We start from the raw sequence: 18,713 nt of genomic DNA, 5'->3' as shown, positions 1-18,713 counted from the left end.
CATGGTGTCATGTCAGTTTGTTCTGATATGTCTGTGTCATGGTGTCATGTCAGTTTGTTCTGATATGTTGGTGTCATGTCCGTTTGTTCTGATATGTCTGTGTCATGGTGTCATGTCAGTTTGTTCTGATATGTTGGTGTCATGTCAGTTTGTTCTGATATGTCTGTGTCATGGTGTCATGTCAGTTTGTTCTGATATGTTTGTGTCATGGTGTCATGTCAGTTTGTTCTGATATGTTTGTGTCATGGTGTCATGTCAGTTTGTTCTGATATGTTGGTGTCATGTCCGTTTGTTCTGATATGTTGGTGTCATGTCAGTTTGTTCTGATATGTTGGTGTCATGTCAGTTTGTTCTGATATGTTGGTGTCATGGTGTCATGTTAGTTTGTTCTGATATGTCTGTGTCATGGTGTCATGTCAGTTTGTTCTAATATGTCTGTGTCATGGTGTCATGTCAGTTTGTTCTGATATGTTGGTGTCATGTCAGTTTGTTCTGATATGTTGGTGTCATGTCAGTTTGTTCTGATATGTTGGTGTCATGGTGTCATGTTAGTTTGTTCTGATATGTCTGTGTCATGGTGTCATGTCAGTTTGTTCTGATATGTTGGTGTCATGTCAGTTTGTTCTGATATGTCTGTGTCATGGTGTCATGTCAGTTTGTTCTAATATGTCTGTGTCATGGTGTCATGTCAGTTTGTTCTGATATGTCTGTGTCATGGTGTCATGTCAGTTTGTTCTAATATGTCTGTGTCATGGTGTCATGTCAGTTTGTTCTGATATGTCTGTGTCATGGTGTCATGTCAGTTTGTTCTGATATGTCTGTGTCATGGTGTCATGTCAGTTTGTTCTGATATGTTGGTGTCATGTCCGTTTGTTCTGATATGTTGGTGTCATGTCAGTTTGTTCTGATATGTTGGTGTCATGTCAGTTTGTTCTGATATGTTGGTGTCATGGTGTCATGTTAGTTTGTTCTGATATGTCTGTGTCATGGTGTCATGTTAGTTTGTTCTGATATGTCTGTGTCATGGTGTCATGTTAGTTTGTTCTGATATGTCTGTGTCATGGTGTCATGTTAGTTTGTTCTGATATGTTGGTGTCATGTTAGTTTGTTCTGATATGTCTGTGTCATGGTGTCATGTTAGTTTGTTCTGATATGTCTGTGTCATGGTGTCATGTCAGTTTGTTTTGATATGTCTGTGTCATGGTGTCGTGTCAGTATGTTTTGATATGATGGTGTCGTGTCAGTATGTTTTGATATGATGGTGTCATGTCAGTATGTTTTGATATGATGGTGTCATGGTGTCATGTCAGTTTGTTTTAAAATGTTGGTGTCGTGTCAGTATGTTTTGATATGATGGTGTCATGTCAGTATGTTTTGATATGATGGTGTCGTGGTGTCATGTCAGTTTGTTTTGATATGATGGTGTCGTGTCAGTATGTTTTGATATGATGGTGTCATGGTGTCATGTCAGTTTGTTTTGATATGATGGTGTCGTGGTGTCATGTCAGTTTGTTTTGATATGATGGTGTCGTGTCAGTATGTTTTGATATGATGGTGTCATGTCAGTTTGTTCTGATATGTCTATGTCATGGTGTCATTTGTTCTGACATTTGTTCTGAATGAGCTGTGGTCAGATCATGGAGTATGCCAATGTGGGCCTTTCTGCTATTTTAATTTGTTTTCCTGAGGCATACGGCATCGCGCAGACTAATCTGTTCATCAGATGCTCCAGTCAATAGTGCTGAGGAATAGATTTGTTGAGCGCACAGAGCACACGTCGTCGAGTGTCTGCTTGATAGATCAAGTCCCAAGCGTTACAGATGGGGTTTACTGGACTACAACGCTCATGGAGGCTCTGAAAAGAACTACACCTTTCTCCTTCAGTACCAAGACCAAACTTGTGTTTTAGAGATTCAAAATGTATCGTTTTTCTTTTTTTTCTTTTTACTTGATATATATAGCCTAACACAGGTTACGCAGTGATCGTGCTTTACACAGATTTCGTTTCTTTGTGAAATCAGCTTTGGTCAGGACTGATTTTTACTGTGTATTGCTTTCTATCCGCGGTTTAACCCTTGACTTTGACACTTTTCACTGTGTATGAAGGTTTATCCCCTCCATCTCAACTCTGGACCTCGAAGCCAGTTCCACTGAATTTTTTCATTGTTCCCATCTAATCAGGGACTGATTTAGACCTGGAACACCAGGTGTGTACAATTAATTATCACGTAGAAGAGAAAACCAGCAGGCTCTGGACCTCATATGATAAGAGAAATGGCCAGGGTTTAGTGTCATTGAAACTAAAGCAGGGGTTTGAGACAGTAGAGAAGACACTTTGGATATTGCCCAGTGAAGTGTCTCCTCTCTGAAGACTTGGAAAAAGTGGCCTTGCCAGTCCAATTAGACATAGAAGTTTCCATGACGTATAGAAGTTTCTACGTGTGTGTATTGATCTGTCTGTGTGTATGTGTGTGTGTGTGTGTGTCTGACCCTTACAGGCGTTCCAGTAGGTGGCCGAGTGTCGGCCAAAATCCAGCAGCTAGTCAACACATTGAAGAGACCTAAACGGCCTCCCTTAAGAGAATTCTTTGTCGACGATTTTGAAGAACTTCTAGAGGGTAAGAAGGCATCCATCCCATAGTGCTCTGGTCAAAGGTAATGCACTATATAGGGCACAGGGAGTCATTTTGGATGCACTCAAGACCTCTGAAGGTTGATTTTCTGAATGTGTAAAAACTCAATGAATTTGCTGTTACAATACAGAATGTTATTATATTATTACAGGTTATGAAAAAAGTTGTTATTAATTGAAAACCTCTTTGCCACATTACAATCTAAAACATTGCGTTGTTCTTGTGATGCTCCAGTGCAACAGCCTGACCCCAACCAGCCCAAAGCGGAGGGGGCTCAGATGCTGGCGATGAGGGGGGAGCAGCTAGGGGTGGTCACTAACTGGCCCCCGTCGTTGGAGGCTGCCCTGCAGAGGTGGGGTACCATCTCTCCCAAAGCCCCATGCCTCACCACTATGGACACCAACGGGAAACCACTGTACATTTTAACCTACGGTAGGTGTTATGTCCGCACAGTACGAGCAGTGCGTCACTCACATGATATGTTATTGTTAGTGTTTGACTCTCGGGTTATTGACATCAGTGATCACGTCTATCATTCAAACGTAACAGTAAGGACACAGCCCGCTACACTCATCTAAAGGATTGGCTAATACGGCACATGATTGAAACACTAAAGACAAATCACCAGTGAGACGGCAATGAAAGTGTCCTATCCTCTTCTATAACGTTGACCTATAGCTTTGCCTTCATAATAATACCGTGACCCCAGCCATCCAGGACTGTTTATTTATTCTGTGAGTGAAGCAGCAACACTTTTACTGTTGGATATGTTAACGATCCACTGAGAGACTCCATAACTGTGATTGATTCCATGGTTACATTCCAAATGGCACCCTAGTCCCTATATTGTGCACTATTTTTGACAAGAACCCTATGTGCCCTGGTCAAAAGTTGTGCACTGAATAGAGATTGTCATTTGGGACACAAAGCCATGCGTGCTGCAGTGGAGTACTCAGGAGGGTTTCCTTTATTCGATGCTGCTTCATGCTCAGCCTTCCCACCAACCTTATTAAGTACAGACAAGCACCAATCAATACTGCTACCTGGTGCTGAAGCATATGAATGCTATTAATGACAGCCACACGAGGAACGCAAAGTACTTTATGTGGAAGAATACCTTTTGAAGAAAATGTATTGTACTGTGGCACAACACTGGTGCAGTGATTTTACTGTAGTTTTTTCATTTACAAAAACAGTACCAGTGAAAAGTTTGGACACACCTACTCATTCCAGGGTTTTTCTTTATTTGTACTATTTTCTACATTGTAGAATAATGGTGAAGACATCAAAACTATGAAATGGTACATATGGAATCTTGTAGTAACCAAAAAAGTGTTAAACAAATCCAATATATTTTAGATTCTTCAAAGTAGCCACCCTTTGCCTTGATTACAGCTTTGCACACTCTTGGCATTCTCCTAACCATCTTCACCTGGAATGCTTTTCCAACAGTCCTGAAGGAGTTCCCACATATGCTGAGCTGCTTTTCCTTCACTCTGTGGTCCAATTCATCCAAACCATCTCAATAGGTTTGAGGTAGGGTGATTGTAGAGGCCAGGTAGAGGCCATCTGACGCAGCACTCCATCACTCTCCTTCTTGGTCAAAAAGTCCTTACACAGCCTGGAGGTTTGTTGGGTCATTGTCCTGTTGAAAAATGAATGACAGTCTAAGCTCAAACAAGATGGGATGGCATATCGCTGCAAATTCTAAATAAATCACAGACAGTGTCACCAGCAAAGCACCCCCACACCATCACACCTCATCCTCCATGCTTCACGGTGGGAACCACACATGCAGAGATCATCTGTTCACTTACTCTGCATCTCAAGCAGACACGACGGTTGGAACCCAAAATCTCAAATTTGGACTCATCAGAACAAAGGACAGATTTCCACTGGTCTAATGTCCAATGCTCATGTTTCTTGTCCCAAGCAAGTGTCTTCTTCTTATTGTTGTCCTTTAGTAGTGGTTTCTTTGCAGCAATTTGACCATGAAAGCCTGATTCACGCAGTATCATCATAGCGCATCATAGCGCTTGATGGTTTTTGCAACTGCACTTGAAGAAACTTTCAAAGTTCTTGAAATCTTCTAGATTGACTGACCTTCATGTCTTAAAGTAATGGTGGACTGTCATTTCTCTTTGCTTATTTGAGCTGTTCTTGCCATAATATGGACTTGGTCTTTAACCAAATAGGGCTATCTTCTGTATACCACCCCTAACTTGTCACAACACAACTGATTTGCTCAAATTTATTAAGAAGGAAAGAAATTCCACAAATGTACTTTTACCAAGGCTTACCTGTTAATTGAAATGCATTCCAGGCGAAGCTGGTTGAGAGAATGCCAAGAGTGTGCAAAGCTGTCATTTAAAAAATGTATATATATTTCACCTTTATTTAACCAGGTAGGCTAGTTGAGAACAAGTTATCATTTACAACTGCGACCTGGCCAAGATAAAGCAAAGCAGTTCGACACATACAACCACACAGAGTTACACATGGAATAAACAAACATACAGTCAATAATACAGTAGAAAAAATCTATATACCTTGTGATTTTTGTTAGTTTGTTCCAGTCATTGGCAGCAGAGAACTGGAAGGAAAGGTGACCAAAGGAAGAATTGGCTTTGGGCGTGACCAGTGAGATATACCTGCTGGAGCGCATGCTACGGGTGGGTGCTGCTATGGTGACCAGTAAGCTGAGATAAGGCGGGGCTTTACCTAGCAGAGACTTGTAGATGACCTGGAGCCAGTGGGTTTGGCGATGGGTATGAAGCGAGGGCCAGCCAACGAGAGCGTACAGGTCGCAGTGGTGGGTAGTATATGGGGCTTTGGTGACCAAACGAATGGCACTATGATAGACTGCATCTAATTTGTTGAGTAGAGTGTTGGAGACTATTTTGTAAATGACATCGCCGAAGTCGGCTCGGTAGTATGGTCAGTTTTACGAGGGTATGTTTGGCAGCATGAGGGAAGGATGCTTTGTTGCGAAATAGGAAGCCAATTCTAGATTTAGTTTTTTATTGGAGATGCTTAATGTGAGCCTGGAAGGAGAGTTTACAGTCTAACCAGACACCTAGGTATTTGTAGTTGTCCACATATTCTAAGTCAGAACCGTCAGAGTAGTGTTGCTGGACGGGCGGGCAGGTGCAGGCAGCGATCGGTTAAAGAGCATGCGTTTAGTTTTACTTGCATTTAAGAGCAGTTGGAGGCCACGGAAGGAGAGTTGTATGGCATTGAAGCTCGTCTGGAGGTTAGTTAACATTGTCCAAAGAAGGGCCAGGGGTATACAGAATGGTGTTGTCTGCGTAGAGGTGGATCAGAGAATCACCAGCAGCAAGAGCGACAACATTGATGTATACAGAGAAGAGAGTCGGCCCGAGAATTGAACCCTGTGGCACCCCCATAGAGACTGCCAGAGGTCCGGACAACAGGCCCTCCAATTTTACACACTGAACTCTGTCAGAGAAGTAGTTGGTGAACCAGGCGAGGCAATCATTTGAGAAACCAAAGCTGTTGAGTCTGTCGATAAGAATGTGGTGATTGATAGAGTCGAAAGCCTTGGCCAGGTCGATGAATACGGCTGCACATTAATGTTTCTTATCGATGGCGGTTATGATATCGTTTAGGACCTTGAGCGTGGCTGAGGTGCACCCATGACCAGCTCTGAAACCAGATTGCATAGCGGAGAAGGTACGGTGGGATTCGAAATGGTCGGTAATCTGTTTGTTAACTTGTCTTTCGAAGACCTTAGAAAGGCAGGGTAGGATAGATATAGGTCTGTAGCAGTTTGGGTCTAAAGGGGGATGACCGCGGAAGTTTCCGATCTTTGAGCATCTCAGATGATATGAAAGCGGGGTTGAACAGGCTAGTAATAGGGGTTGCAACAATTTCGGCAGGTCATTTTAGAAATAGAGGGTCCAGATTGTCTAGCCCAGCTGATTTGTAGGGGTCCAGATTTTGCAGCTCTTTCAGAACATCAGCTATCTGGATTTTGATGAAGGAGAAATGGGGAGGCTTGGGCGAGTTGATGTGGGGGGTGCAATGCTGTTGACCAGGGTAGGGGTAGCCAGGTGGAAATCATGACCAGCTTTAGAAAAATGCTTAATGAAATTCTCAGTTATAGTGGATTTATCAGTGGTGACAGTGTTTCCTAGCCTCAGTGCAGTGGGCAGCTGGGAGGAGGTGCTCTTATTCTCCATGGACTTTACAGTGTCCCAGAACTTTTTCGAGTTTGTGCTACAGGATGCAAATTTCTGCTTGAAAAATCTAGCCTTAGCTTTTCTAACTGCCTGTGTATTTTGGTTCCTATCTTCCCAGAAAAATGGCATATCACAGGGGCTATATGATGCTAATGCAGAATGCCACAGGATTTTTTTGTGCTGGTCAAGGGCAGTCAGGTCTGGAGAGAACCACGGGCTGTATTTGTTCCTGGTTTAAAAAAAATTGAATTGGGCATGCTTTTTAAAGATGGGTAAGGAAGGCACTTTTAAAGAATAACCAGGCATCCTCTACTGACGGGATGAGGTCAATATCCTTCCAGGATACCTGGGCCAGGTCGATTAGAAATGCCTGCTCTCTGAAGTGTTTTAGGGAGCATTTGACAGTGATGAGGGGTGGTCATTTGACCGCAGACCCATTACGGATGCAGGCAGAGGTGTATTTGGAGGGCAAGTTGGTTAGGATGATATGAGGGTGCCCATGTTTACGGATTTGGGGTTGTACCTGGTGGGTTTATTGATAATTTGTGTGAGATTGAGGTAATCAAGCTTATATTGTAGGATGGCCAGGGTGTTAAGCATGTCCCAGTATAGGTCACCTAGCAGCACGAGCTCTGAAGATAGATGGGGGCAATCAATTCAGCTGGGGGCAGAGGGTGGTCTATAGCAAGCGGCAACGGTGAGAGACTTGTTTCTGCAAAGGTGGATTTTTAAAAGTAGAAGCTCAAATTGTTTGTGTAAATACCTGGATAGCCTTCAGAGTTCTGTCTTACTATCTCTGCAGTAGATTACAACCTTTGGCAGTTCTATCTTGTCGGAAAATGTTATAGTTAGAGATGGAAATTTCAGGGGTGTTGGTGGTCTTCCTAAGCCAGGATTCAGACACAGCTAGGACATCCGGGTTGGCAGAGTGTGCTAAAGCAGTGAATAAAACAAATTTAGGGAGGAGGCTTCTAATGCTAACATGCATTGAACCAAGGCTTTTACGGTTAACAAATGAGAGCACCTGTAGAGTAGGAGTGGAGCTAGGCACTGCAGGGCCTGGATTACCCTCTACATCACCAGAGGAACAGAGGAGGAGTAGGATAAGGGTATGGCTAAAGGCTATCATAACTGGTCGTCTAGTACGTTCGGAACAGAGAGTAAAAGGAGCAGGTTTCTGGACACGATAGAATAGATTCAAGGCATAATGTACAGACAAAGGTATGGTAGGATGGGAGTACATTGGAGGTAAACCTAGGCATTGAGTAATGATGAGAGATATATTGTCTTTACAGATGTTTAAACCAGGTGAACTAAATGGTTGGTTAACCTCTAGCTTCGAGCAATCCCGTATCCGGGAGCGTAATCATAGCCTCAAGCTCATTAGCATAACACAACGTTAACTATTCATGAAAATCGCAAATGAAATGAAATAAATATATTGGCTCACAAGCTTAGCCTTTTGTTAACAACACGGTCATCTCAGATTTTCAAAATATGCTTTTCAACCATAGCTACACAAGCATTTGTGTAAGAGTATTGATAGCTAGCATAGCGTTAAGCCTAGCATTCAGCAGGCAACATTTTCACAAAAACAAGAAAAGCATTCAAATAAAATCATTTACCTTTGAAGAACTTTGGATGTTTTCAATGAGGAGACTCTCAGTTAGATAGCAAATGTTCAGTTTTTCCAAGAAGATTATTTGTGTAGGAGAAATCGCTCCGTTTTGTTCATCACGTTTGGCCAAGAAAAAACCCAGAAAATCAAAACGCCAAACTTTTTTCCAAATTAACTCCATAATATCGACAGAAACATGGCAAACGTTGTTTAGAATCAATCCTCAAGGTGTTTTTCACAAATCTATTCGATGATAAATCATTCCTGGCAGTTTGGTTTCTCCTCTGAACCAAATGGAAAAATGCACGCAGCTGGAGATAATTTCGACGGAGGACACCATGCGGGCACCTGGTAAATGTAGTCTCTTATGGTCAATCTTCCAATGATATGCCTACAAATACGTCACAATGCTGCAGACACCTTGGGGAAACGACAGAAAGTGTAGGCTCATTCCTGGCGCATTCACAGCCATATAAGGAGACATTGGAACACAGTGCATTCAAAATCTGGGGTACTTCCTGTATGAAATGTCATCTTGGTTTCGCCTGTAGCATTAGTTCTGTGGCACTTACAGACAATATCTTTGCAGTTTTGGAAACGTCAGAGGGTTTTCTTTCCAAAGCTGTGAATTATATGCATAGTCGAGCATCTTTTCATGACAAAATATCTTGTTTAAAACGGAAACTTTTTTCCAAATTAACTCCATAATATCGACAGAAACATGGCAAACGTTGTTTAGAATCAATCCTCAAGGTGTTTTTCACAAATCTATTCGATGATAAATCATTCCTGGCAGTTTGGTTTCTCCTCTGAACCAAATGGAAAAATGCACGCAGCTGGAGATAATTTCGACGGAGGACACCATGCGGGCACCTGGTAAATGTAGTCTCTTATGGTCAATCTTCCAATGATATGCCTACAAATACGTCACAATGCTGCAGACACCTTGGGGAAACGACAGAAAGTGTAGGCTCATTCCTGGCGCAGGCCGGGGATAGCAAGCTAGCAGAAGGGCCTTAGAGGGACGTCGCGACGGAGGAAAGTCTGTTTAAGCCTCCACGTGCAGTGACGTTGATAGACCAGTCGTGATGGATTAGTAGGGTTCTGAGTAGCAGAAGGGTCCAAGTCCAATTGGCAGAATAGGTATAGTGGTCCAAGAAATTGGCCGATGGATCTATTCCGGTAACAGTCCAATAGGATCTAGACAGCTAGCGGGCTGCGGCTAGCAGGTAGGCATTCAGGGGACGTCACGGCGGAGGGGCCAGTTGAGTACCCCCTCGAGCAGATTACGGAAGTCGTGAAGGATCGGCGGGATTCCGTGCCCCGTACCGGCAGTAGAAGGGATCCGGGTATTGTAGCCCAGGAGTGGCTGATGGGCCTATTCAGCTAGCCGGGAGTTGGTCCTAGCATGGGCTAGCTCCAGGCTAGTTGGTGCATGCTTCTGGACAGACGTTAGCCAGGAATAATCACTCGGATTGCAGCTAGCTAGCTGCGATGATCCAGGTGAAAAGGTTCAGAGCTTGCGGTAGGAATCTGGGGATATGGAGAGAAAATAGGTCTGGTATGCTCTGGTTTGAATCGCGTTGTACAAACTGGTAAGAGCTTTCCAAGCTAAAGGTTAGCTGATGACCGCTAGCAGCGCTAGCAGTGGTTAGCTGACTACTAGCTTGTCCGGTTCCGAGGTAAATAAAAATTCTTTAGAAAAAAACAGATCCACACCACATTGGGTGAGGCGGGTTGCCGGAGAGTATTTTGAAATTGAGGTTTAGAAAAATATAAAAAAATATGCAAAGAAAAATATTAAAAGATGTATACATGGGACACGACAAGAAGGACAAAGACGTCCGACTGCTACGCCATCTTGGATAATTTAGCTATTTAGTTCAGTGGTATAATACGTCATCAAGGCAAAGGGTGGCTCCTTTGAATAATTAAAAATATCAAATATATTTTGATTTGTTTAACACTTTTTTAGTTACTACATGATTCCATATGTGTTATTTCATATTTGTGATGTCTTCACTATTATTCTACAATGTAGAAAATAGGAAAAAATAAGGAAAAATCCTTGAATGAGTAGATGTGTCCAAACTTTTGACTTGTACTGTGCATTTGACATTTTTGTCATTTAGCAGATGCTCTTGTCCAGAGACATTTTCATACTTTTTTCTGTACTGGTCCCCGTGGGAGTCCAACCCACAACCCTGGCGTTGCAAACGCCATGCTCTACCAACTGAGTCACGCTGGACCCCCACATTTCTAATTTACATAGCTATTTAGTTGAGTGGTATAATACTTTGTCTCTCACTTCTTTAAGTTAAGTGTATTGTAATAGATTTCAAATATGAAAAGTTAAATCCACTCTTGTTAATAAATCAGTGGCAATCGAGAAGTGTATTGCATTATGTTTGCAGCCCTGCATTGTAATACTGTGACACTAGACACTCAGACTATTCCTCTCTGCTTACTTAGATTCAAGTTATTCTCCCAAGTCCCACTTTTAAAAAATAGTTTGTGGTCGAGGGGTGTACAATTATTTGGAGAGACAAGCTCTGCCTCAGTACACTAGCTTTTATGAATTTAGAACTTCTGGGGAGGGCCCCTGTGAAGCTGTGAGAATGAAATGACATGTAGTCTGTGTCCCGAATGGCACCCCATCCTCTATATAGTGCTCTAATTTTGACCAGATCTCTATGAGTCGTAGTCAAAAGTAGAGCACTACATAGGGAATAGTGTGCAACCGTAGACAATCCTGCACACCATGTCCCAGCTCCCCACCTGCTGCTAACTGAGTCATGGAGACATGACTGGCAGATAGGCAGCATCCCCCACAGGAATAACATAGGCTGCTTCCCAAATGGCACCCTATTTCCTATATAGTTCAATACTTTTAACTAAGGCCCATAGGGCTCTGGTTAACAGTAGTGCAGTATATTGAAAATAGTGTGCCATTTGGGATGTAGCCATAAAACCCCAGTCAGTTAGCACCATCATGCAGCCCAAATCAGGCCTCAATGGAACTAGTGCAGTGTCTTTCAGTCTGCTCTGTCTGTATGGCTGTCGCTGTGAACATATTGATTTATAAAGTGAGGTGGCTGATTGGACAGTGCTCACCAGACTGTGAAATGTCTGCAGCCAGCATACCCTGTGTCAGGAGCCTAGCTTCGAGGCCCAGCTCTCTGGGAGGGAAGAGACGGTTGGTTGGGTGAGAGAGGGCTACTGGGCCCTGTGCTGTGTGAACAACTCTCTGTCTTCAGTGTGCAGTGCTGAATCTTAATCTGACTCTCTGAAGTGAACTTTGAGTGAGCCTCTGTCGTCTCTCTCTCTTTCTCGCTCTTTCTCTCTCTGTAGTCTCTCTGTCGTCTCTTTCTACTCTCTCTCGTGCTCTTCTTACCTTACCCATTTCTCTTTCTACTCTCTCACAATTTCTTTTCTCTATTCAATTCAATTTGCTTTATTGGCATGATGCAACAATGTACATATTGCCAAAGCTTACTTTGGATATTTACAATATGAAAATAATAAGAATCAAAATTGTCAATGGGGGGCCCCCCGGGTGGCCACCAGAGACTCTGGGTTCGCGCCCAGGCTCTGTCGCGACCGGCCGCGACCGGGAGGTCCGTGGGGCGACGCACAATTGGCCTAGCGTCGTCCGGGTTAGGAAGGGTTTGGTCGGTAGGGATATCCTTGTTTCATCGCGCACCAGCGACTCCTGTGGCGGGCCGGGCGCAGTGCACGCTAACCAAGGTCGCCAGGTGCACAGTGTTGCCTCCGACACATTGGTGCGGCTGGCTTCCGGGTTGGATGCGCACTGTGTTAAGAATCAGTGCGGCTTGGTTGCGTTGTGTATCGGAGGACGCATGACTTTCGACATTCGTCTCTCCCGAGCCCGTATGGGAGTTGTAGCGATGAGACAAGATAGTAGCTACTAATAATTGGATACGACGAAATTGGGGAGAAAAAGGTGGTATAAATTCAACAACAAAAAAAGTAAAATTGTCAACTGCACAACAGTAACAACAATAACCAAGGGTCAAAATAACCATACATTGAACAATAACAATAAGCATACAGTAGAGGACATGTGCAGGTTGATTGGTCTGTCAGACACTGTCCCTCATCTTATGGCAGGCAGCAATGTAATGCGCTGCCAACCCACAGCTCTCTGTGTCCTCTCCCAACAGGACTCTCTCTACCTCTCTCGCTCTCTACCTCTCTTGCTCTATACCTCTACCTCTCTCGCTCTCTTCTTCTACCTCTCTCGCTCTCTTCTTCTACCTCTCTCGCTCTATACCTCTACCTCTCTCGCTCTCTTCTACCTCTCTCGCTCTCTACCTCTGCCTCTGCATCTCGCTCTCTACCTCTCACTCTCTACCTCTCTACCTCCATCTTTCTACATCTCTCTCTCTACGTCTCTACCTCTCTCTACTCAGTCAGATTGCTTTATTGGCATAAAATACAATTTGTAGATATTGCCAAAGCAGTATAGTGGTACAGCATTTCAGTAAATACAGTACAATGAAATTAGGATATTGAAATACAGTACATTTTAGTTGTAGTAATAATAGTACATACAGTATAATCATGTATACTGGTACAGCAGTACTGCTGGTGTGTAATCTTTGGTCAATAATTGTCATTAAATAAATTAAAATAAGGAATGGCAAATAAATAAATAGCAACATGGATGATGGTTCCACTATGTATTACTTGTCAATTATATACAATGTAAATACTTCAGGGAATGAATAGTCATGTGATGTCCCTCAGGCTATGGCAATCATATACATATCTGGCAGTAATATTTGCAGGTTCTCCCTCACCCAGAATAATTCCCAGCGTATTGTTATTAGTCAAATGCACAAAAGTTGGGAATACCCCTTTCGCTGTCTTTCGCTCTCTACTCTCTCTTCTCTCTGCCTACACTCTCTACTATCTCTACTTTCTCTATTTTCTCTCTTACTTTGTCTCTCTACTGTCTTTACTGTCTTTGTCTACACTCTACTCTCCGATCTTTACTCTCTCTACTCTCTGTTTACATGCTCTACTCTCTCTACACTCTACTATCTTTACTCTCTCTCTTATCTCTGCTCTCTCTCTACACTCTACTCTCTATACTCTCTTTACTCTCTCTCCTCTCTCTGTCTACACATTCTACTATCTTTACTCTCTCTCCTCTACACACTACTCTCTCTATACTATCTTTACTCTCTTTCTACTATATCTGCTCTCTCTCTACACTCTACTCTCTATACTATATTTCCTCTCTCTGTCTACACACTACTCTCTCTCTCCTATCTCTGCTCTCTCTCTACACTCTACTCTCTATAATATCTTCACTCTCTCTCTGCTCTTTCTACACTCTACTCTCTACTATCGTTACTCTCTCTGTCTACACACTACTCTCTCTCTACTATCTTTTCTCTCTCCTCTCTCTGTCTACACACTACTCTCTCTATCTTTACTCTCTCTCTACTATGTCTACTCTCCACTCTCCTCTCTACTCTTCTCTCTCTGTCTACATGCTCTACTCTCTCTACTATCTTTACTCTCTCTACACTCTCTACTCACCTCTACTATTTCTCTCTCTCGCTCTCTCCTTGCTGTGCCTCATTCTCTTTACTCTCTTGTTAATTCCTCTGGTTTCTCTGTAATGCTTCATGACGAGGACAAGGTCATTTTGCTTACAGCATCAACTCCTATATGATAGCTTTATTGTAGTACAGATATAATTCATTCCTCAACTCCTACATGATAGCTTTATCGTAATACAGATAGAATTCATTCCTCAACTCCTACATGATAGTTTTATCGTAATACAGGTAGGATTCATTCCTCAACTCCTACATGATAGCTTTATCGTAATACAGATAGGATTCATTCCTCAACTCCTACATGATAGCTTTATCGTAGTACAGATAGGATTCATTCCTCAACTCCTACATGATAGCTTTATCGTAGTACAGATAGGATTCATTCTTCAACTCCTACATGATAGCTTTATCGTAGTACAGATAGGATTCATTCCTCCTAATCAGTGTCTCTGGGTCCAAAAATGTCATATTTTTAATTACATGAATTTATCATACAAAATTTGGCTAGTTAAATGCACACACTGCACTGCAGTTAAACAGTGGGACTGTAGTCAATATCTATCCCATCCTTTACAAATGAGCACTATGTATTGTAGAAAGAGTGGTATCCATTTAAGCCATCCTTAGATAAATGATTAGATTAGGATCATTTCATTTAACGTTGGGCCGACTAGAGATCACAGCACCATGATAGAACAACATTCCCTCCAGTACTGTATCCCAAATGGCACCCTATTCCTTATATAGTGCACTACTTTGACCAGAGCCCTGATCAAAAGGAGTGTACTAAGTAGGGGGATATGGTGCCATTTGGGCCTATGTAATTTAAATATAAAATGACTGTTGACTGGGGTGCTTCATTACGTGATCATGGAAACATAGCGCTCTGTATCTAGGAAGGTAATATTCTCCATTATTCACTGTCTATGGTCCATTAATAAAGATAATAATGCTAATGCCTAAGTTATGCTGTATGCCCTCATTAGTTTAACTCAAGCTCCCAAGCTAAGTAGTTTATATAATAATCCAGTTCAAAATCATTCCAGAGGGAAAGCTAGCTGAAACATTATTTTTGTACACCTTCACAGGACTGTAGGCTGAAATGTCTATCCCATGCAGTAGATTGAATCAGTAGAGATCCACTGAGCTTGTAGAGCTGAGATCACCTAGAGATCTCTGAAAGAAAAAAAGCCAAACTGACAGAAAGAGAAGTTGCAAGTTGCATGGCACCCTATATACTATATAGTGCACTGCTTTTGACCAGGGCCCATAGGGCCCCTTTCTAGTAGTGCACTATAAAGGGAATAGGGTGCCATTTGAGATGCAAACAAGACCAGACACACTGTCACCACGCTATCTCAGAGTCCTCCAAGGAACAACCTCAGCTCTCTCTTCTTCTCAGCATCTGGAGAACTGGTACCGTAACCAGGCAGATCAGAGCTGTGCCGTTTTCATTAGGCACCAAATGGAAGAAACTTGGAGAAACTACCTGAACTTGTCCAATAAGAAATGCTCATTTTTGATTTCCATTGCATAACATTTCAAAACAGTTTGTTATGTTGTGCTCTAAGGAATACAACGCTGGCAAGTCGTTTGCTTTCTCACTGATATGAGTACAAATGTTTTTCTTCAAGCTTTAGTCGGTTGGCTCAAAATAACGTTTCGTTCACCATCCAAAAAGGGAGGTTCTAGTTACCTGGAACTTGATTATTATTACCAACCAATACAACCAGACATCCCCACAATGTACTGAAGATTGAATAAGAAAAACAGCATTGTCTTTTTTGTGCTTTTCGATCATTATCTATTCAAGCAACCTACATTGTATTTTTTCCCATGCTGCTCTTTGATGTGCTCCCTCTCTTTCCTCTTCCTCCTCATGTTGTTTGGAGTGGGTCTATAACAGTGATGCTGCCATCTTTGCCCTGGGTCCATAGCCTCTGAATCAGATCGATGACCAGGGTTTATTTTGATTTAACCCTGCAGGAAAACTTTGGGTGCGGAGTATGAAGGTGGCCTATAACATCCTCCACAAGCTGGGGAGCAAGCAGGAACCTATGGTCAGACCTGGAGACCGGGTGAGTACGGGGAGGGAGGTAATCCATAACAGAGGGAGAGAGGAAGGAATGGAGTTGGGGAGAGGTGAAGGGGGAGAGATGGATAGAGGGATGTAGTGAAGGAGGGATAAAGAGATGGGGGAGGGAGAAAATGGGTGAAGGAGGGTGGGAGTGATGAAGGGAGGGATGGATGGATTAAGGGTGGCGCGAGGGAGTGTGGAATCGAGGGGAGAGAGGGAAGGGTTGAGGGGAGGAAGGAATCATGGAGAGTTGGAGGAAGGGAGGCCTGTGGTTGAGCTCCAGCGTCTGTCTACGTGCAGAGTGAATCTTACCCAGCAGCAAGAGCATCAAGTCCACCCCAGGATCCAAGATAAGCACCAGCCATGAGGCTTAATGTTCCGTGTTCAGGCTCAGGACATGACCTAGGATTGGGTACTTCTCTGGCCACTGTTACGTTATCTATCATGACTGTATCTGAGAGTTACAGTACACTCTCCCTTTAGATCTTTAAAATCTTTACTACTGTTATCTTTACCACTGCCATCTTTACCACTGCCATCTTTACTACTGCCATCTTTACTACTGTTATCTTTGCTACTGCCATCTTTGCTACTGTTATCTTTGCTACTGCCATCTTTGCTACTGCCATCTTTGCTACTGCCATCTTTGCTACTGCCATCTTTACTACTGCCATCTTTGCTACTGCCATCTTTGCTACTGCCATCTTTACTACTGCCATCTTTATTACTGCCATCTTTACTACTGCCATCTTTACTACTGTTATCTTTACTACTGTTATCTTTACCACTGCCATCTTTACTACTGCCATCTTTACTACTGCCATCTTTACTACTGTTATCTTTACTACTGTTATCTTTACTACTGTTATCTTTACTACTGTTATCTTTACTACTGTTATCTTTACTACTGTTATCTTTACCACTGCCATCTTTACCACTGCCATCTTTACCACTGCCATCTTTACCACAGCCATCTTTACTACTGCCATCTTTACTACTGCCATCTTTACTACTGCCATCTTTACTACTGTTATCTTTACTACTGCCATCTTTACTACTGTTATCTTTGCTACTGCCATCTTTACTACTGCCATCTTTACTACTGCCATCTTTACCACTGTTGTCTTTACCACTGTTATCTTTACTACTGCCATCTTTACTACTGCCATCTTTACCACTGTTGTCTTTGCCACTGTTATCTTTGCTACTGCCATCTTTACCACTGTTATCTTTGCTACTGCCATCTTTACCACTGTTGTCTTTACCACTGTTGTCTTTACCACTGTTATCTTTGCTACTGCCATCTTTACTACTGCCATCTTTACTACTGCCATCTTTACCACTGTTGTCTTTACCACTGTTATCTTTACTACTGCCATCTTTACTACTGCCATCTTTACCACTGTTGTCTTTACCACTGTTGTCTTTACCACTGTTGTCTTTACCACTGTTGTCTTTACCACTGTTGTCTTTACCACTGTTGTCTTTACCACTGTTGTCTTTACCACTGCCATCTTTACTACTGCCATCTTTACTACTGCCATCTTTACTACTGCCATCTTTACTACTGCCATCTTTACTACTGTTAGCTTTGCTACTGCCATCTTTATTACTGCCATCTTTATTACTGCCATCTTTATTACTGCCATCTTTACTACTGCCATCTTTACTACTGTTATCTTTACTACTGTTATCTTTGCTACTGCCATCTTTACTACTGCCATCTTTACCACTGCCATCTTTACCACTGCCATCTTCACTACTGCCATCTTTACTACTGCCATCTTTACTACTGCCATCTTTACTACTGTTATCTTTACTACTGTTATCTTTGCTACTGCCATCTTTACCACTGCCATCTTTACCACTGCCATCTTTACTACTTCCATCTTTACCTCTGTTGTCATTACCACTGCCATCTTTACCATTGCCGTCTTTACCACTGTTGTCTTTACCACTTGTCCTTTACCACTTGTCTTCTTTACTACTGTTATCTTTACCACTGTTATCTTTACCACTGTTATCTTTACCACTGTTATCTTTACCACTGTTGTCTTTACCACTGTTGTCTTTACCACTGTTGTCTTTACCACTGTTGTCTTTACCACTTGTCTTTACCACTTGTCTTATTTACTACTGTTATCTTTACCACTGTTATCTTTACCACTGTTATCTTTACCACTGTTATCTTTACCACTGTTGTCTTTACCACTGTTGTCTTTACCACTTGTCTTTACCACTTGTCTTCTTTACTACTGTTATCTTTACCACTGTTATCTTTACCACTGTTATCTTTACCACTGTTATCTTTACCTCTGTTGTCTTTACCTCTGTTGTCTTTACCTCTGTTGTCTTTACCTCTGTTGTCTTTACCTCTGTTGTCTTTACCTCTGTTGTCTTTACCACTGTTGTCTTTACCACTGTTGTCTTTACCACTGTTGTCTTTACCACTGTTGTCTTTACCACTGTTGTCTTTACCACTGTTGTCTTTACCACTGTTGTCTTTTCCACTGCCGTCTTTACCACTGTTGTCTTTACCACTGTTGTCTTTACCACTGTTGTCTTTACCACTGCCATCTTTACTACTGC

General features: G+C 42.4%; 1 protein-coding gene across 9 annotated transcripts in view; it reads left to right on the top strand.

The window, feature by feature from the left end:
- LOC109872035 (disco-interacting protein 2 homolog C) overlaps positions 1-18,713 on the top strand; it is a 248,527-nt gene that overhangs the window by 157,883 nt on the left and 71,931 nt on the right. For all 9 annotated transcript variants that reach the window (XM_031806568.1, XM_031806571.1, XM_031806569.1 and 6 more), the window contains 3 exons: positions 2,499-2,618; positions 2,868-3,065; positions 16,034-16,125. In XM_031806568.1, coding sequence (XP_031662428.1) covers positions 2,499-2,618; positions 2,868-3,065; positions 16,034-16,125 — 410 coding nt within the window. The remainder of the gene's footprint in view (positions 1-2,498; positions 2,619-2,867; positions 3,066-16,033; positions 16,126-18,713) is intronic.

Source organism: Oncorhynchus kisutch, linkage group LG27 (assembly GCF_002021735.2).
Source record: "Oncorhynchus kisutch isolate 150728-3 linkage group LG27, Okis_V2, whole genome shotgun sequence".
Lineage (NCBI taxonomy): Eukaryota > Metazoa > Chordata > Actinopteri > Salmoniformes > Salmonidae > Oncorhynchus > Oncorhynchus kisutch.
Note: the sequence above shows the minus strand (reverse complement) of the source record. Positions and strands in the feature narration are given on the sequence as shown.